We start from the raw sequence: 20815 nt of genomic DNA, 5'->3' as shown, positions 1-20815 counted from the left end.
CCCAACCAGGCACGGGAAGAACATGCAAACTCCACACAGGAAGACCGGGATTGAACCCATGACCTCTGCACTGTGAGGCGTGCGTGCTAACGGATACGCTAACCAGTCGCCCACCGTGCCACATGTAAGCAGACTCCTCACATTGTGAAGAATTCCCCGGATCCATATTTTCCACAGGAGGACATTCCCAGCGGGTGGACCAAGTGCACCTCTCGGCATGGAAAGTACCATGCGGTGACACTGGAATTAAGATTTTAAAAATCTAAATGAAATGACACCCTGAGGAGTTTCATTTCATCTTTTAAAAATAACAAACAAACAAAAACATCAGTCAAATAAAACATGAATTTATAAAAACCTCATGGACGTCCGTCCCGGAACTACACCCATTTTTGGGAAGGAAGACGAGAAGTATAAAAAAAAGAAAAAAGGACGGATTAAGATAGGACGGAAGTTCCCGTCTGCCCTTTAAACGTCCTTAACCTGAAAAAGAATGTGGTGTAGGGGACGGGGGGCTAAAATAACAAGGCCAGAGTGTAGCTGGAGCTCTATTTTACTCTCAACAGAATTTATTTAGCAACACTTCCATCTAGTGTACAGTCACAGAACACATAACAGCGGACACCCATTTCACTTACGATCAACGGTGAAGAAAGTAGTGATGGGAATTCCGGCTCCTTTTAGAGAGCCGGCTCTTTTGGATCGGCTCCCTAAAAAGAGCCGGCTCTTGGGCTCCCAAATGGCTCCTCAGTTTTTTTTGTTGACTAAATTAATTTAATACCAAAAATAACGTAAAGTTATGTGTAAAACGAAGTACTAATGCAAAAAAAGACATTATATCAAATATGTATTATTTATATTACTTTATTTATATTCTTCTGAACATACTCGCCATGGAGTGCTACAAAAATAAAAACAAAGTACAAAGACCCATCTCAAAACAAGGTCGTCAAAAAGTTCCAATCTCTGAATGTGTATATTTATAAGCTTTTAACTATTTACAGTAAAATATAAGTAAGCTTTGAATACCACACAACAAATTATAAATTAAAATTTGTAAAACAAAAAGAAAAAAAGCAGCATCCAGGTAAAGGTTTTAGCTTGTTGTTAGCGAAGATTGGCATGAAGAAAAACCAAGTGCCTCAGCTTTGAGGGGCTGATCCTGTTTCTCCTCTCTGTTAATATTTGCCCTGTTTTGGAGAAGATTCTCTCTGAGGGGACAGATGTTGCGACAACACACAGCCAACACAAAATGGATGAAAATCCCTTGCAATCATTTTACCCAGTTCCTCGTCAATTGTGTTCTGTTTTGCTGGTTTTATAGCTTTTTGCATAAAGTGGCTCATAGAGCTCTGGGTTGTACATCTCGGCAGTTGTGACATTGCAGCAGCAGCAACAGTTGCAGACACACTAGCACCTTCATTAATAGCTGGTTCCCTTGCTTGTCTTTTCTCTTCAAATTGTACTGATGGGTGGACATTTCTGATGTGCCTGTGCAGGTTATTTGTGGAGCCTGATCTATGGGATATTTTAACCTTGCGCAGTCTACACGCTGCCTTTGAACTATCAATTAAATTGAAATGAGTCCATATTTCACTGCGTTTCCTATCCATTTTCTCACCTTTCCACTTTCCACCGTGTTGTTGTTTTTTTTCACTAACTAGCTCTCTCGTCCCCTCGTCTGTCTTGTTCGCGTGCTGCTCAGTGTGCTGCTGTGTGTGTCTCTTCTCTAACCCCTGCCCCTTCTCTAAACTGCAGCTCGCGCGCGCGTGTGTGTGTAAGCCTCCCCTTCCGGCTCCCAATGAGGTGGGAGCCGACTCGTTCGCGAACGACACATCACTAGATGAAAGCTGTTGTATGATCCTCGGTACCCGCCCACCGTGCGGATGGCTAGGATTTATAAAAGTAAAGTTTTAATCATTGTTTTATTTTGTCATAGTAACTATTCTTGTGTTGCGAAACTGTCATGTTTCTTATCACAAAGACATTAAAAATATAAAGAAACAGTCATGCTATTGTAAATTGAGGGGTTCGTGGTTTCTAGTGGATAGCTCTTCTTCACGAACGACAAAAGGAGAGATGGAATCCTTCAATGCAGTTTATTAAAAAGGGGGGGGGGGGGATAGACGCACGTTCGAGAACACAACTCACGTAACTAAAATCACTTCCTGCTTCTCTTCCTTTAACAGCCAATCAGAACCTATCAACATAAAAACATGTCTAAGCAATTGTTAAACAACAGAAGATAATTTAGGTATGCTTAACATGAAATAATATGATGCTCAAACATAAAATGATAATAATATAACAAGCTTACACTATTTTTGTTTCATTGCATGTCGATGTGAGCATTAAGGGAAGATAAACCACATCAATTTGGGTGAGTACAATTGCGGTTTTGGCGCATTTGGCAAGGTTTAGATTCCTGCGGCACTGGTTTAGACTGTGATGTCGCAACACTACAGCAAGTGAGAAAGGACATATTACCCTTTCGGGTCATGAGAAACTGCTCAACTGCTCTGTCATGTCTGTGTTCCGACTCCATGGTATCCCAATGGACATTCTGTCAGGCTGGGGGCCTCAAGTGTGGAAAATGTTTTGCGGAGCCATAGCCAGCCTCCCTTCATGATGAGACCCGCAATAAATGGTCAAAGTGAGAGGGTTCAACCAAGACCTGGAGACGACACTCCGTTGCGTCTCTCTCCATCAACCAGCATCATGGCCCTGTCAGCTTCTATGGATTGAATACGCCCACAACTCCTTTGTCTCGTCCTCCACAGGTCGGTCACGGTTCAAGCTGTGTGCGGTTACCAATCCACTATGCTTTCCTCTGAAGAAAACCAAGTGGACATTCCATGCATACAACTACAGCTGAAGAAGGCCCATCGTGTCTGGAGGGAGATCTGTACAGCATTGTCACACACCGCAGAACGAAATCAACAAATCACTGCTCGCCGATGACATCCTACACCCGATTACCGTCCTGGGCATCAGGTATGGCTCTCCATGTGGGATCTGCATCTGGCGAGCAGCTCACGCAAGTTAGGGCATTCATCGGGCTGTTTGAGGTGGGGGCGATTGTGAACCCGGTTGATGTCAAACTCCGCCTCCCACCTACTCTCAAGGTCCATACATGTGTCGCTGCGCAAGCCCATGGAGTTCAGTTCCCTGTGTGTCAATGTATGCTTCAAACTATTGTAGAACTACTGGGTGTCCACCCTCGGTTGCACGACTGGAACTGTAGGAAGTGGGAATGGTGTGGTGTCCTGTGTGTAGAGGTTGTGGAAATGAGGCTTGGATCTTGTGTTGTAACATTAGCCAACCATGCTTCTTATAAGAAGGGAAGCACAAAAGATTTGGGAGGTGGTGACTTTGACAACAGCACTTGACAAGAATAAAATCTTTATTCAAAAAAAGAAAAAAATAGCTGTGTCAAACGGAATTCTTCAACCAAACCCAGCAATGGCTCAGCAGACTCCGGAGCAGACCCCGCGTCTCCAAAAAACAAAACAAAACAAAAAAAAAAACACCACACAAACACCTATCAATATTTAGTAATATGAACTGATCACTACTTGGACCGTATTTTAACATATGAACACATGGGTTACAAATCTCACTCTGACGCACTCACAGACAAATATGCATGAGATTTACTGTCATCCACATAAGTTGACAAAAGTCTGCATTTCTGCAAAAATCATAATGAGATCACTTTTTAGAACCGTGCTTTGAAAAAATGTTGAGTCATCCAAAGCAACATTTACCACAGTGGACATCACACAACAGATACTTCCCAAACACAGAAAGAAAATCCCACTTTTTATTGTTTATTTGTATTTATACTTACTGCAACTTAAATTAATTCTCTCTCTCTATGTGTAATATTATATATCGATATGCTCTTCCATATTCCAATTACCTTGCTGCTTAACAAACCTCGCTGGCTGCCCACCGACAGCACCTTCACTCTGACTTTCGCAGATTCTAGATTTCCTGGCAGTCCAGTTCACAGACGTTTTTCGGGTTTTGATCAGACTAGTTAGAAACCTCTTTCTGTTTGCTGCACCGCCGCCTCAGTCTTTAGCATCTCCCACCCCGTCGGCATTAATGGCAAATATGGCTTCCGCCTCTGGCAGGCAAGGTGAGTCGTAGATTTTACAGATTCTTGTTTCTCCTCGGCCTTTTCTCAGATAAAGTCTGCAAGGAAAATACATTTGGAGCTTGGGGGACAATCGGATGCATGATGGAACTGTGAAAACGGGGACGTTTCTGTAACCTTTCAAGTTTCCTAATAGCTTGTCTTTTTCAAGTCATAAGAAGCCACATACAGGGATACCTGTACTTATGAATGTCTCTAAATACAACATTTTCAAGTAAAAAAACCCTTCCAACAGGAAAATATTGCCTCTTGTTTTGAAAGAAATTTATAAATCCGAAAGGTAAAAATACAGTATGGGCTGCGACTTGGAGCGCCGACTTTCCCGTTGGCTAAGAGTGTGTGTCTATGTGTGTAGATAGATGTATGTCTGCACCGTCCTCGTCATTCGGGCCATGAGGCATTCCGAAAGTTTTAGGTACATGTGAAACCCAGAAAAAAAAAAAGTGTTCACCAGTCGGGCGATCGCTCACTATGTTGATGTTTGCCTTAGACATTTTTGAAGGACTGTTAAAAGCCGACTTTAGCTTTAAAAAATGAAATAAAAGTGCTCTGTATATTTTTTACAAGTGCATGGATAGTTCACCACACTCAATACAAGACAAAAAAAAAATTTCCATTTGGAAGTTTGACGTAAAACAGAAACTCGACTCCCGCGAGGAAAATGATGGACATGGGCCGCCGCCAATCGCAAAAACCCATAAATAAATGACGGTCATTATAATATCATATATATTACCTGAAAAAAAAAACCGATTATAATTTATTTAGTAATAGCCTCAAAGTCTTGAATAAGGTCGTTTTCCAAAAATGGTTGCTGGCTGCCAAATGAAATAATAAAAAATACTAGTAATATCCAACATTTCAACGGAGACATGAGCTTCTTTTTTTTTTCACGGAATTAAGATTAGCAACAAATGATGGATTTAGTTTTGACAGAATTGTCGCTGCATGTACATGTGTACATCAGGTGCATTTTTTCCAAAATCAAATCTGTAAGCCATTTATTTGGAACGGAACTGTTGAAAGGACACGTTTAAAATAACAAGAAAACTGTTTTGGGATTATAGTTTGTGGTATAATTACGGCTCAAACGAATAATAATAATGACCATTCCAAACCATGGCAAGTGTAACTGAACGGCAGTACGTGCAAAGAATCACTAAAGATGAAATGAACACTGCCACCTACCGCGTAGTGGACGCATGAGCCAAAATGTTGCCGCCAATTGGCTTCTTTGGATCAGCAGAGAACATGGCAGCCCCATCGACCTGTGCAACCACCTGGTTGGTTATTACCACTGCCACGCCAAACTGTTGTGGGCACATGTTGAGGAAAAGATGACCAAGGGAATACGCCATGATTCTATTTTGACAATATAGCTTCTTTAAGGGTGGCAGGGATGGGTAATTGACGGCCCGATCAACCCCAAAAACCCGATCGCATAAAGCCCAATACAGCCTAGCTTGCATTTGAAAGAAATCGTAATTGCACTATTCCAACTGCATTAAAAAAAATAAAATAAAATATGTGTTTCATGTGGGCAAAAACATCAGAATTGAGCTGCAATGTGAACATAGCCCAAAACTGCATCTTAAAAAACAAAAACAAAAAACGAGGAGAGGAAATTCACAATTTTCAAGGCACCGTAAACAAAGGCTATCAACAACCACCCACCATACCTCGTCAGCAAGCCTGAGCAGCATGCGTAGAAAGCGTCCCAAGTGCGCTTGTCTGGCTGACAGTTCACCTCGGCCTGAGTAGTCTGTTCGATACAGAGCTGTGGCACTGTCGACTATTAACAGAGCATACCTATGAACACACACGCACGCATGCAACCAGATAAATGCAAGACCTCGCATTCCATATACACTGCAAGGAGCACCAAAAGGCCAATATTTGTTTGTTGTTGTTTTTTTCTAATTTTCGGTATGGAGATGGAATAAAGTAAATGGCCCAAAGAAATTTACAGTACAACAGCTGACTCTGATATTATATACTTTGGACACCAGCTCAAATATCAATACCGAATTTTCGCCAGGTTGGATGAGTGTGTAAAGCTTTGTGAGTTTTCGTGAATGGTCTTGGAAAGATGCAATTCATTGTGCAAAAAAATTGTGCAAAAAAAGTAACAGCAGTAATAATAATAATAAGTTCTACAGCACAGGCGTCAAAGTCAAGGCCCGGGGGCCAGATCTGGCCCACCACATCATTTTATGTGGCCCGCGAAAGCAAATCAAGCATGTCAAGTTTGATGAAGCCTGCGCAAGTCTGAACCAAAATTTCAAATTGTCATGTGTAATCCACAATAACAGTCATTATTCTTGACTTCTTATTTTTAAACTAGCTATTCATCAATTTGTTGTGTGCTGTGCATGTAATATGTGAAGGTGATTAAACATTTATATGGTTTCCAAAATTCATAACGGCCCTCCAAGGCAAACCGTAACTACAATGTGGCCCACGACCAAAATGAGTTTGACATCCGTGTTCTACAGAAACGTTAGGAACCTTGTGATGGTCATTGCTCGGGCGCTAATAAAAGGTCCAAAATCTATTTTGAACAATGACTTGAAATGTTGTACAGGCGGGCAAAAAAAAAAAAGTCAAAGGAAAAAGTAAATTAAATCACAATTGTTTTTAATTCAAACTGACCTGGATTCAGCCATCATGGCAGATGCCTGATACAGCAGCTGAGTCTGATGATCCGTGTTAAAAGCTCGAGCGTAGGCCACATTGTCCAGAACATCACTGCCCACTAGCCCATATCTAGTGACACAAAAAAAAAAACATAACTTGGCAAATGCATCCTTTTGATTTGATGAGGGTTTTTTTAACATATTCGGTTGTGAATTATTCATTTTTTTTTGTGAGTTCTTGCTCCATGGCTTGCTGCGCCATTGATTTCAAGTCATGAAAACAAAGGGAACACATGCCGTATTTTTCGCCCTCTAAGGCGCTTCGGAGTACAGTGGTACCTCTACTTACAAACGCCTCTTTATATGAAATTTTCAAGTTTGAAATGCGTCAACAGGAAAATATTGCCCCTCGTTCCGAAAGAAATTTCAAGATACGAAAGGTAAAAATACAGTCTGGTCTGCTACTCGCAGCTCCGAAAATCCTGAACGTAACTTACTTATAGCTGCTCTGCCACTGGCTATTACCGAGCATCTTCCTGGCATCCCATTGGCTAAGAGGGACCTCTACCTGTATGTGTGTAGATAAATAGATAGATATTTGTCTATGGAGCATCCTCATCATTCGCCCCTCGGGCCATGAGGCGTTCCGATGTTTTTACGATTAAATGTGAATCACCCAGAAAATGTGTTCACCAGTCGCACGATCACTATGCTGATGTTTGCCTTCGACATTTTCAAAGGATTGTTAAAAGCACACAAAGGAAAATGTCCTTGGATCAATTCTTTACAAAACGTTAGGCAGAAACCACTTCTGAGGGAGAACATGAACTAAAGAGGGCAAAAAACAATGACGCAGTTAGAAGTTAAATGACCATAATTTTTATTCTTTACTCTTTTGCTTTTGACATTATGCACAAGTGTCATTTATTGTGCAATAATCTAATTCTAACATATATTTTTTTACATAATTTGATGCATTTTTATGCTTTAGAAAACATTTGTCTAAATTTTGAGGAGGCTTGGAACGGATTACGGCATTTACATGGAAAACGCGCCTCTACTTACAAAATTTTCAAGTTAAGAAATTTCTTCCAGAACCAATTCATTTCGTAAGTAGCGGTACCACTCATTGTATAAGGCGCACCTTCAATGAATGGCCTATATTAAAACTGTCGTGGCCGTTGGCTTGACTTTGTCTTCACGACAGTCAGACAAAATAAATGGTTACCCGAGGTAGAAAAAAATTTATCAAGTCAAGTCAAATTTATTTACACAGCCCTTAACCACAAAAAAAAGTTTCAAAATGTCCACAATTTACAAATAATGGCATACTCTGATTATTTAATGACTTATTTCCCTTTGAATAAACACACTCAAATAACTGAAGGGCTTGTTTCACCCCGAGTTGCCATTGTGGAAAACATTTCCCAACTCACCTTTCGGCGACAGCCAAGAGCCTCTCTGGTCTGAAGGTTCCCTCTGTGTCGATGTACATGGCTTTCCCTTCCCCACCCCCTTGATCCATGGGCAGCTGTGGGATGGACAAAGGAAACGACTTTTTGTACATGTTTCGTTGACTTGTTCCTAGATTGCTTTATTTTAATTTATTTTGAAATGTTGAGGGCCCACATGGCAACGCTTATTGCTCCAGAAATTAATGAAAAAAATTTTTGGGGCTGCCCTTTAGGAACAGTTTCAGTTCATAACCCGAATGGACAAAATTTCTAGGCATATCCTAGGCGTTGAGAGGGTACGGTTTGGTGGCCTCAGTAATTCATCTCCCGTGTGTGCAATGACGGTGAGGCCACTTTTATCCTGTCTCAATGAAATCAAGACCTGGATGGCACTACATTTCTTGAATTTCAATGAGAAGAACACAGAAGTATTTAGTCCCAGTGGCCCTTGTACATCCCATCCTGCGGATTTGGGCCCCCTGGCTCCTCATCTTACGGCAACAGGAACAAACTTTGCTCTTAAACTGGACAGTGATTTGAAATTGAACTGGCAAATTGGTTCCATTGATAAATGCAGCTTCTTTAATCTTAGGCAACTGGCTAAAAATCAAGCCTCTCCTTTCTCAAGAGCATTTTGAAATAATCTCATGCCGATGTCACATCCTGGCTGGATTACTGTAATACACTTTTTGCTTTGGAGTCGGCCAATCCTCCATTAAGCATCTCCAGTTGGTCCAGAACGCTGCTCTAGCATCCCTTCACTGGCTCCCTATACATTTTAGAGTTATTTTGAAGATCTTATTTGTTTTCAAATCTTTAAATGGCCTCGCCCCAGTTTACATATCTGAGCTCCTCCGCACTTGCCCGTTGCCCCGGATCTGCGGACCAGACACTATCTGAGATACCAAGAACTAAGCGGAGGCTGAGAAGGTATCCAGACTCTTCCGTTGCTAGTCCCTCTCTTTGGAATGACCTCCCACTGAACATTCGGCAAGCCCCTTCGCTGCCCATCTTGAAAACTCGTCTTAAAACTCATTTTTATTCTTTGGCTTTTGGCTCAGCATGAGACTTGATTTTTCGTTTTACAGATTTTGTGCTTTCTCCCGTCCTTGGTATTCTTTATTGTTTGAATTGTTTTTGCTTCCATGTACAGCACTTTGTATACAGCGGTGGTTGTGCTCTATAAATGCAGTTGAGTTGAATACATTCACATCTTGGGAGTAGTTTTACCACCGTGAACCCAGTTTAAGATATCTCAAAAGGGGTGTTCACACGGCAATATTTGCTCCGGTGCTATGCCGGTGCTGCGCCAGTGGAGCGGTCACATGTGCAAATTTGCTCCGTGGTAGCCCCGGAAAACAGCTTATTCCAGAGCAAATTTGACCCACCTCAGGGAGGTGGTTTAAAAAATTGCTCCAGAACAAATGCTCGTTTGTGGAGCAACACCGATGTAAATTTGCACGTGTGAACTCCCCAATTTGCTCCGGAGCAAATGCTCGTTTGCGGGAGGGAGTAGCCTCACTACGCAAGGGAAGAGTTGATTACGTACGGCGAGAATGCGTTGCTTTCATGCTCTGTTGGACTTCCGTCATGTGTTTGTTTATTAACGACACAAGGCATGGATGGTAACAGTAGCAAGCACCTCTTGGATTATACCATTTCAACTAGAACTAGATCTCAACTAGGGGGTTGGGGGGGGGGGGGTGAATAGTCCCCAAACGTCATCTTTCCTTTTGTAGGAGACTGGGCTGTCTCGGAGTTGTTTGTGTAGTTTGTTCCTTTATTGTGTGTTCACAACCCCCCGGCCCTCCATAGAATTTATTTTGTGATTTCCTCTCTTGAGTTTCTGTTTGGCGCATTACATTACGTTTGCTTTTCTGAGGGTCATTGAAGTGATTTACATTTTCCGGGGCGGTCACTCTCGAGCTGAAGGCACGGAGACTGAGAAGGAGAAGGACGTGCCTGTACAGTAGGTGCTTGAGTTGTGTAAAAGTTTTAAAAAAGAACCAACACGACAGCTCATTTGTTTTCTGTCGTTTTGATCCGCTGCAGAAGCTGCCGTGTGAACGCAAGTGGAGCTGCACCGGTGCTAACACACTCAGCGGCTTTGTACGTGTGACCGCTCCACAAAATTTGCTCCGGTGTAAAATATATCGCAACAAAATCGGTGTAGCACCGGAGTAAAGGTGTGCCATGTGAACACCCCTATAATCAGCACAACAAGTGTACAAGTGATTAGCACATCTGCCTCACAGGTCTGAAATTCTGGATTTGAAATTTTACACAATGTTCCAGTGTGAGGTTTGCATGTTCTGACAATTCTTGTGTGGGTTTGAATGCTTCTTGGTCTTATATGTGCCCTGCGATTATGCTGGCAAATAGCCCAAAGTTAACGGGGATGGGCTCCAGCTCACCCATGACGAGGTTCAGCGGAGGGATGGACTCAAATCAAGTTGGACATAATGGACACATGAACAATGGATATTAAAGCACTTGAGTTGAAGTGTCAGAGAAAATGGTGTCAATACCTGCTCATATATCATATTGAAATAATTGGATGGTACCTGGCATGTGACAGCAAGCGTATGGCACAGCTGGGTCTTCCCTGTTCGAAACTCTCCAAACATCTCTGTGATGGAACCAGTCTCGATCCCACCTCCAGAAGAAATAAAAAGTAGTGTCACTATTATTTTTTTTCAATTGTAATATGGAATGCAGATGCTCCTAGGACTAGGTAATTATGGGAAAAAAAAATTAAATATACAATTTGTTTATTTTTGTTGTGCTTAGTTTTACAGTCAAGTCCAACCGGGGCGTCAGTAAATAGCTTAAATTAAATAACATGCTAACTTTCGCCCCGGCGCTAACAATTTTTTAGTTGGAAACACCAACACTGGAAGAAGAAATAATGATACCAAAGCGAAAAACGACATCAGTCGAAAGCAGTGAAATAATTGCTGATATCTAACCAACTTTGAATTTGTTTTATTTCTATTAGTTCCACAAAATACGACAAGTACACTTATTAAAATGCCTTTGATGGAGTAGAAAATGCATTTTTTAACATGTTTACTTGAGAATGCAAGCCTAGTGACATTATTAGGTATTGTAAGTGATTAGACCGGGTGACTAGATCGCCCGAGTGGCTCCCTGGAGCTTTTTCAAGAATGTTTGAAAAAGGAAAAAGATGGGGGAGGTAAATTCTGAATATATTTTTGTTATAATGTAGTTTCTGTAGGGGGACAAACCTAACACAAACATCCTCAACGTTTTCCAATGCTGTAAAAATGTGTGGAATAAATATGGAATTTCAAAATTTCTTTCAACGAGATTTGCGTCATACCCTGCGACATGAGTTTTTTTTTAGCAGGACGTGATGCCAGGCAGGTGGCTGTTATTTAAATTTTTTTTGAAAAAATCACTGAGGGTACCGGCAAAAAATATGAAGGGCCGAGAGAAGCATTTTTCAACGGTACACATGAACTACGATAGTTAACCCGCTGCAAAAGTGCCTCGTTCATCTTAGGGGCCATTAGGCGTAGAAAAAAAAAGTAGTGTGTTTACGGCAACCTGACTGACTGAGAATTTCTACGTCGAAAAAAAACTTTACGGTCGGCATTTTTTTTTTTCAAACAACCCTCTACATTTTTGTGTAGAGGGTTTACATCGGTGCAAACTCTCGCGATATTCAAGTTGAGCGCGTGCGTCGTTTGCCCTGTCGTCTGTCAACAACATTGAAATATGGCGGCGGCCGCGATCTGCGACGACAGTTTAAACCACGTTTTCTGTGTTACAGTTGCATGCTCGCACCGTAATGTTAAGAAAATACCATCCATTGATGTATCGAAAAAAATCAGCGAACTATTTGATGAACACCGGAAACACTTTTTTTCCATGCCTTATGCCTGTTTTCATACATTTTTATGCTTTATAAAACATTTATGTTTGAATTTTGGGGGGGCTTAGAACGGATTACATGCAAACAGCGTCTCTACTTGCAAAATTTTCTAGTTAAGAAATTTCATCCAGAACCAATTAATTTCGGAATTAGAGTTACCACTGTACTATATTTTTTGACAGATTAAAACCGTTTTACCTTGAGGTCATTTTATCTGTCTGGGAATGTTTTCATTTTCAAAATAAAATCCAGGTTTTAAAAGGGCATTTACATGGAACGGATTAGGGCATTTACATGCAAAACGCGACTCTACTTGCAAAATTTTCTAGTTAAGAAATTTCATCCAGAACAAATTAATTTTGTAAGTAGAGTTACCACTGTACTGTATTTTTTGACAGATTAAAACCGTTTTACCTAGAGGTCATCTTACCTATATGGGCAATTTTTCATTTTCAAAATTTTGAAATAAAATCCAGGTTTTAAAAGGGCAGCTTTATCTCACTTGGTTGCCCACTGTGTGATCAAAAGGCTTGAGGTTAAAATCCTGGCTGAGGCTGAATCAATTTGGTTTTTAATAATTCAATTATATTTCATACTCATCTTTTCACATAATTATATTTTTTTTCCAAAAGGATTCCACAACTTGGGAATATTTCGAGTGTTCCATTAACCTATAGTGCATGCTTCAGGTATGTGGAAGGAAACTGGAGTACCCAGAGAAAACCCAAAGAGAACAAGCAAACTCCACACAAGAAGGCCGGTTGCCTGGAATCGAACCTTCTATCTCTGTACTATTAGGTGGACGTGCTAAACAGTCGATTACCATAGTGCGTAACCATTACAGTTTCAACTCATTGCTAAAATTCAAGCTTTCCATGTACACATCTACAAATAAAATCGACAAATAAAACAAGTTTGCCAAGGTTGTTTACCAGTACACTGGCTATCCTCACTTAAAAGTAAACAACATTTTCACAAAAAGCAACATCTGCTGTTGTGATCTCTCTCTTGCGGGGTCAAGTTCCTCTTTTGGGGTTTTAAGGTGCTCCATGGCCCGCGGGAAAAAAAAAAAAGATTTAAAGAAAAATTAAATACAGCTTGAGCTGTGACTGTCTCTATTACATTTTATGCATTTTACGCACATTCAGTACTGGTAAAAGAAAAAAAAAAGTCTCGACTTAGTTTTGGTACTGGAACGGATTAACTCGATTTTGATTCATTTAATGACCTCGATTTATGAAGGTTTTAAGTTATAAACATGATCACTGAACCAGTTAGGTTTGTAACATGTGGTTTCACTGTATATGAATAAAAGTCATATAAAATTAATGGTAAAAAGAAACAAGTTTAAAGACCATTATCACCGATTTGGATTGAAATCCAAGGAACTGATGGATATGTGGACTTGGATAAAACTTTGCAGATAAATATCTACAAACCATGTAGGAGTTTGTCCAGTTCCTTAGAGCCTGTTGAGATTTGGATGATTTCTGCTCTTCTCTGGTGAAACTCAGTAGCTGTGGTAAAGCCCATAGGCACAAGCTTGGCAGATTCAGTCTGAAAAGACCAAACCATTGAAGAGTTAGCAGAATGACTCATAGTGTGAAAGTGGGTTAGTAGCTTCATATGAGAATTTGCAACACAATCTGTCAATTTATAAAATCACAACAAAGGTCTCAGCTGCAGAATCCATTGATTGGCTGTCATTTCTTTGTAATCAGTAAAGGATTGCAAATTAAAAAATACAGGTGGCCGACACTGCCTGTTGCGATCCTTCCACGTGATGGCAACAGAGGAAGGGTCTAACAAAATTGTGGGAGTTGGAAGAACTTCAATTAATTCAGGCAAGTTCAATATCTCGAAAATAATTGGTGTGAATAAAATTACATCACGTAATCTTTAAAACACATCAGGGCGGCTCGGTGGTTGACTGGTTAACACGTGGGCCTCACAGTGTAGAGGTGTGGGGTTCGATTCCGGCTGTGGCCTTTCTGTTTGGAGTTTGCGTATTCTCCCTGTGCCTGTGTGGGTTTTCTACGGGTAATGTGGTTTCTTCCCATATTCCAAAAACATGCGTGGCGCGTTAATGGAACACTCTAAATTGTCCCTAGCTGTGAGTGTGAGCGTGGATGGTTGTTCGTCTATGTGTGCCCTGCGACTGGCTGGTAACCGGTGCAGGGTGTAGACAGCTGGGATAGGCTCCAGCACGGCCCGCAACCCTTGTGGTCCTTGTGGACCCTTGGATAAGCGGATTCGAAAATGAATGGATGGATTTACGCCCACACCCACACACTCAGGATGAGTCATTCTAATTGTGGTGATTAAGTGACATTTAAAGATAGGACAAATAAGTACCGTATTTTCTGCACTTATAAGGCACTTCAGAGTATAAGGCTTACCTTCATTGAATAGCCTATTTTCAAACCGTGTTCATATCTAGGACGCACCGCATTATAAAGCGCAGAGAATAGAAGCTACAATAGTGGCTGCGGTTGCGCTATGCATCCACTAGGTGGAAATACGCCAAAGGTAATACAATAAAATACAATTCCGCTTTATTTATTTAGAGCTTTCACAACCGCTGCAGCTGTAACAAAGCACTTTAGAGAACATTTAAAATACTATGTCCAAGAAATCAGACTATTGATCCATGTGGAAGGCGCATCGGATTATTTATTAGTTAGTTATTAAGGTGCACAGTTAGCTTTTGAGAAAATTGAATGCTTTTAGGTGCGCCTTATAGTACGTAAAACATGGTAATAAGACAAAAAAAAATTCTCAGCAAGATTGAACAGGAAAAAAAATATATACTGTATATGATTCAACAAATGGAAACTTACTATAATTTTATCAGCTTTGGTTTCACTGATGCCTTTTATGTTAAGCAACTCCTTCTTTGGAGCGTAGGCCACCGCCTCAATGGTGTGGAAACCTGCATCCTCCAGTTTCTTGATGTCGCTGGCCCCTATTCCACATTGCTGCAGAGAAAATTCCGACGCACACGCACACACACACACACACACACACAAAACACACACACACCCGCTCGAATTTCCAAGCTGTTTATGAAGCAATAAATGTTGGGGGTATTTTTTTAAATATTGTTTGGTGATTAAAAACAGATTAACAACAGTTAATTAATATACATCAGAGTTGTTTTTGCCAGCCATTTTAGATTTAGTCTTAGTCTTTTGGTGCAAAAATGCTTATTAGTTTCACTCACATTTCAGTTTTAGTCAAATTTAGTTGTACAATGAACATACACATGCCCAAAATATGAGCAAAAAATGAACCAGTCGAGGATTTTTTTCAGGTTCTTCCAATAAAAAAACAAACAAACAAACAAAACCCTGAATGATCTAAATTCTAAAACCTAATGTGAACGGAACCGTCCTTAAAGTCATAGCTACCATCTCTACTACCTTCACATAGATTCCATTCATGCAACATTTTGGTCCCGCATAGCCACTTAGCCCTTAGCATACAACAAAAGTCAAACAAAATCTCATGATTACATACCTCGAGTCTGCATAGAGGCTGTGGTCCAAGGTTTTCCTCCTCTTCGAGCTCGGTTTCAACCGTGCCTTCAGATGTCATCGCCATCCCTAAATGTGGAGAATGGTGATGTTGCCTTTTTTAGGAAAATGGTTGCTAGATTGGTCAGAAGGGACCAAATTGGCAACACTCCCATATTTGTATATTTTAGTTTTCCAATAGTAACTTTGCACAATGTATATTGGTCGTGAAATTTAATGTTCACCTGAACGCTTTAAAGACATCCTCGAAATAGGGAATTGAACTGTTTCATCATCATCGGTGCGTGCAACCTTTTGGATGCTATGAGTTATTATTGTCTTATTGAGCTTGCCTAATCCAAATATGGTGAATCATTGCTCTGTTTGAAGGTGAAGCAATGACTCTCACAAACACAAAAGGAAAAAAGTTGACCAGAGACTAACTTTTTATAGGTTTCCTGCTGGGCAGAAGAAAGTCGGGAAAACAAATTGCAGAGCTCAAAAAGAGAGGTCTGATGACTTGGTTTCAGCTGTGAGGAAAAAAAATTCACCTTTGACAATATTGTACTTTAAGTAGTGGTGAAATGGGTCCTCGAGTAAATTTGGTTCCTCCGTTCTAAATAAAATGATGAAGGCATTTTTTTCGGCCTCGAGGACCCGCTTACTTAAGTGTACGCTGGCCAATTGGTCGATGTTTTTACGTTACCGAACAACAAACGAAGCAAAAACCACAACAATGGAGAGTGTGCCTGCTCGGACAAAAGGAACGAGATGACGAGATGATGGATTTAATTGTGTTGCGAAATCAATCAAGAAAGCGGCCGCGTATGTGGAATGTATCTAGCTGTTTGTGATCAAAAGATTAAATCTACCAAAACCCGACTGTTTCTGAATTTGTTCTCATCACTTTGTTCCAGGTAAAATATTTCCCCCTCAAATACGATCGCTCTTTATTCTAGATTCATTGTTGATCTTTCTAGTTGTTCCTTTTCATTTTAGAGTCAAAGAGCACAGCGCAACGCGGTGATTTAATTTGGTGCTCATGTGGTTGTAATGTGTCAAATGACCAACGAAGATTCACCGGGTGCCAACTGGGGCCGCTATTTTCGGGCAGACTTCTCCATTGCAACATACTGTTAAACTCCACTAAAACGACTTTAGAGATATAAACCAATCGATACATTTACATACACCTGACTACATCATTCGGCTGACTGCCAATATGGTCGACTGCATGGGAGTGTGGGATATGTTACTATTTTTTTAAGCACAAATGTAGGAGCATCTTGTTTTGAGTTACAAAAGGGGGGCATTTCCTACTTTAAGTCTTTAAAAATGTCACAACCTTCGGTTTTTTCCAAACTCTTATCCGTGACATTGACGTTGTTGAGAATTTATTGTTTGAATTTTTGTCACGTATCTCCACTATAACGGGTCAGAGTAACTTCACAAGGGACCTAGCCAGCTCTGACGTCAAAAAAGTGCGTCCGTTTGTCGACCAATTTAGTAGAGACCATTTTTGTCATAAATACCGGTATAAGAATGTGGAAAAAACGACCCTAGTCGACTAATTCAAGGAAATGTTGTCCAAGTCACGACAACAATGCGTGTACTTGAACTTAAGTCGTGATTAAAACTAGGACATTTGCTCGACTCCATTATTTGAGTTGTGTAGTCGTAAAATTAAAAATGCTAACGTTTTGGATTACGGAAAACAGCGGTTCCACGGGCACTTTAAATCTACAGTGTCATTCGTCTACGGATGCAACACATCCCCGTACCTACATTTTGCAATGTAAACACAGGCCATCCCATACAAGAGAAAACGATGTTACCTTCAAAGAAGTAGGCTGTAGGACTCAATCGAAGGCAGATATTATGAAATCTTAAATCGCATTAATACGCTGAAACACAATGAGTTGTCACTCGTACAACAGTTTTGTTCAGCACGCCGAAAACATCGTCAAACTTGAAAACACCAGTTTCCTTTTTCCCGCTCGAGAACGTGTCAACTCACCGCATTTGGATTTTGATTGGACGAAGTATTAATCACAGATATTAATAAAGTAGAACACACGCAGAGCGCTGGAAGTCGATGTCGACATCGCGGCCATATTGAATGTGTCCAAGTTACAACGGGATGCGTTGGCGTAACGCATCGCAGCAATTTTGTGGTACTCTTTGGAAAGTCCAATCGCCTAATCTCCCAACTTCATGCCACTTTCCCTTAACCGTTGTTGTGAAAACGTCATGGGGTCAATGAGAAATGTTAAGTGCTTCCTTTGCGCAACAGCTCGGCCATCTTTGACTCAGGTCGTGCCTTGACCACATATAAATCTGTGGCCTTTTCAAGCTGCAAATGCCGTACTCCCCCTTTTCGAATTTTGCTAGGTAAATTAGGCGGTGGGTAACAGAAGATCATGAAGTTAATTCATCAATAAATGAATGCGGTTTTTTTCTGTGACAATCAAATGGCCCTTATATTCACATGTGTCTCGTGTGCATCGCGCGGCGCCACTGTTAACACTCAGCCTAAGACTTGTGTCGTGGCGTATACAACGACGGCCCCTAAATTAACAATTGAATAGTATTTCCGGATGGCGATATGTTAATATCAGTAGCAATAATGTAATCGCACGACAAACTGCTTTGCTCGGAAAGCCGAAATGACAACTCTGATTCCTCTATTGTAGTCTTTTAATATAGTGTCATTTTAAAGACAATAAAAATTCGGCAGACGCATGGGCATCTCGTAAGAACCCAATTGGATAGGTAATCTTTTTACGACATCCGCCGCTGTTTGCGAATTCATTATTTAGGTATATTGTCTGACTGTTATTGCCGTAGTTTGCGATGATTTGACCGACCTACTGCGCATGTGCGCCTTAATCAGCGAGCACGGGAGTCACAGAAATAAAGACCCAGTGTCTAAATTCCCACGCCACATCTACGGTCCTCAACCCTGCACTTCATAAAAACCTTCGTGGTTTCAGTGTAGGTCAACCATTGTCGAGTGACGTCAGACTGAACTCTGTCGCGTTGCTTTTTTTCCGGTCTCGCAACTCGGACCTCCCAGTTGTTCAAGAGCACCTTCTTGGTCGCCGAAAGTAAATCGGACTTCCTTCCCATCTGTGGAAGAAGAAAAACAACGACGAGGAAGTACCTACGGGATTTAGTAACACGCAGACATGGCACCAAAGGAAGCCAGTGAAGGAAAGAAGAATGTCGAAACAGACTACAGGACGCCCGGTTTGAGGCGTGCACAGACTACCACACTGTTCAGAGCTGTCAACCCCGAACTCTTCATCAAGCCCGTAAGAGACGTGTTACACCGGACTGTACTTCCATTTGCAGTTTTGTATTTCCTACCGAAAAAGCGCTTTCCGCAAGGGCACTAGGGGGGTCTTAGCACTCCTCTGACGTTAATGCTGTCAAACTAGTATCCCCATACAAAAACGAAGTCAAACAAACCGCCAAAGAGATTGTTGGAGCTGTGCATTACGGTAATCCGTTGACAGCGAGCGGTGTTCGCCACCTTCAAAATAAAAGATGTCAATCAGTGCATTCACGTTACTGTGTGCGCGAAAAGCTCTGATCACAAGCTGCAATTGCATACTGCTGAACTTCCGGTGACGTAATCACGCGCCACCGTAAATTTAGATTTACCTGCTTTATTTTTTAAATATTTTTTTAGTGAAAATGAGACTGATAAGATGGTTAGTGTGCAGTGTATATTAACACAAAAAATATATTACTAACACGTATAAAGACGCACAAATGGTTGTTTGTTTTTTTTCTTCTCGACACTCCTCGGATCTACTTGGTGCCTGTCTTAGATCTACCGGAAGATCAGGATCTACCTAATGGGCACCCCTGGTTTAAGGTGTTGATGTGGGCATGGGTAGATATCTGCACATTAATTTGTAGTGACTATTGGTTTTACTTTTCTGACAATCAGCGAAGGTTTTGGTTTTCTTCACAGTGAGCTTCTATGGGGAGGAAATGACTGAAGGGTACCTTCAAAATCAAAAATATTGTGGCGATTGTTTTTACATTTTCAGAAAGTGATGTGGACATTTATAAAGAGTGCAGCTTTTATTCGGGTGCGCGCAATAGTACAGTACAAAATAGTAGATTGGAAGTTCAGTACTTTCTTCATATTTTCATTTTGTATTTTAGAATTTTGTTATAATTGAATGCTCTGCTCATCCACCCCTTCTTCCCCAGAATAAACCAGTGATGGCATTTGGACTGATTACCATCACCTTGTGTGTCGGTTATCTGGGGTACCTCCATGCTACAAAAGAAAACAACCAGCAGCTTTATGAGGCCATCGACAGCGAAGGAGAGAAACTCATGAGGAGGAGCAGTTCCAAGTGGGGATAATAGCAGCCCGTGGTTGTGTGAGAACAATATAAACTAAAAATTAAAATTAAAAAAAAAAAAAAGACTGGACTGATGCGTTTAAATGCCCCATCGAAATTGGAACCATATTGTACCATGGTTATGATGTATAAAGAAAATAAATTATTCTTTGGATTATTTTATGGCTCATTCGCAAATATTTTTAGAAATGATTTTCATCGATTCACTGGATAAAATGTTATTTTGGATTAAAGTACAAAACCATTTCGCCCCAATTACTCTTTCGTAACTATTTTGTGTTTTTAGTGATAAAAACAACTAAACAATTAAGCAACATCATGAGAGGGATTGACATTGTACTCACTAAGCTTTTTGGAACTGATTCAGCCACTAGTTTCGTTATCTATTCTCAAAGTAAAATATTTGTGGAAATTAAACACAAAGGATATAAAGGGCTGCAGAAATCAGAATAACTCTTGAGAGACTGAAATCAGAAGTTTTGGACAAGTTTTACTTTTTAAAAAAATGGCTGTCAATCGTTCAAATAGTTGTCGTTTAGTTGGATAATCGATGATTGGCGCAAGTTCCTCAGCTGTCACCATCCTGCCGGTAAACTCTGCAGTGGAAACACTAAGATTGACAGCAGGCATGTCCAGCTTTGGGCCTGATGGGCCACTTGTCTTGCCTCTTTTCCATCTTTCCCTGGTGCAACATACTTAATTCAAATGACCAGGATCGTAATCTTTCTGCAGAGCCTGCAAGCTTGCTAATGAGCTGATTCAATG

General features: G+C 40.8%; 2 protein-coding genes across 3 annotated transcripts; one reads left to right on the top strand and one right to left on the bottom strand.

Annotated features, from left to right (window-relative positions):
- Positions 1-3355: 3355 nt before the first annotated feature.
- rad51 (RAD51 recombinase) lies at positions 3356-17678 on the bottom strand. Of its 2 annotated transcripts, XM_052052207.1 has the most exons (11): positions 17501-17678; positions 16110-16195; positions 15670-15755; positions 14991-15128; positions 13590-13707; positions 10817-10908; positions 8235-8329; positions 6815-6928; positions 5842-5971; positions 5351-5472; positions 3356-4200 (listed from the first exon to the last, which is right to left on the bottom strand). In XM_052052207.1, the coding sequence occupies exons 3-11, from the start codon at positions 15751-15753 to the stop codon at positions 4077-4079; spliced, it is 1017 nt and encodes a 338-aa protein (XP_051908167.1). In that variant the 5' UTR covers positions 15754-15755; positions 16110-16195; positions 17501-17678; the 3' UTR covers positions 3356-4076. The 2 variants fall into 2 exon arrangements, with proteins under 2 accessions (XP_051908167.1, XP_051908166.1); XM_052052206.1 differs by lacking the exon at positions 16110-16195 and having other exon boundaries at positions 17501-17677.
- An 868-nt stretch (positions 17679-18546) lies between these two features.
- smim8 (small integral membrane protein 8) lies at positions 18547-20207 on the top strand. Its single transcript, XM_052052225.1, has 2 exons — positions 18547-18979; positions 19893-20207. The coding sequence occupies exons 1-2, from the start codon at positions 18854-18856 to the stop codon at positions 20049-20051; spliced, it is 285 nt and encodes a 94-aa protein (XP_051908185.1). The 5' UTR covers positions 18547-18853; the 3' UTR covers positions 20052-20207.
- The last annotated feature ends 608 nt before the right edge of the window (positions 20208-20815 follow it).

Source organism: Hippocampus zosterae, chromosome 19 (genome assembly GCF_025434085.1).
Source record: "Hippocampus zosterae strain Florida chromosome 19, ASM2543408v3, whole genome shotgun sequence".
In the NCBI taxonomy this organism is placed as follows: Eukaryota; Metazoa; Chordata; class Actinopteri; order Syngnathiformes; family Syngnathidae; genus Hippocampus; species Hippocampus zosterae.
Note: the sequence above shows the minus strand (reverse complement) of the source record. Positions and strands in the feature narration are given on the sequence as shown.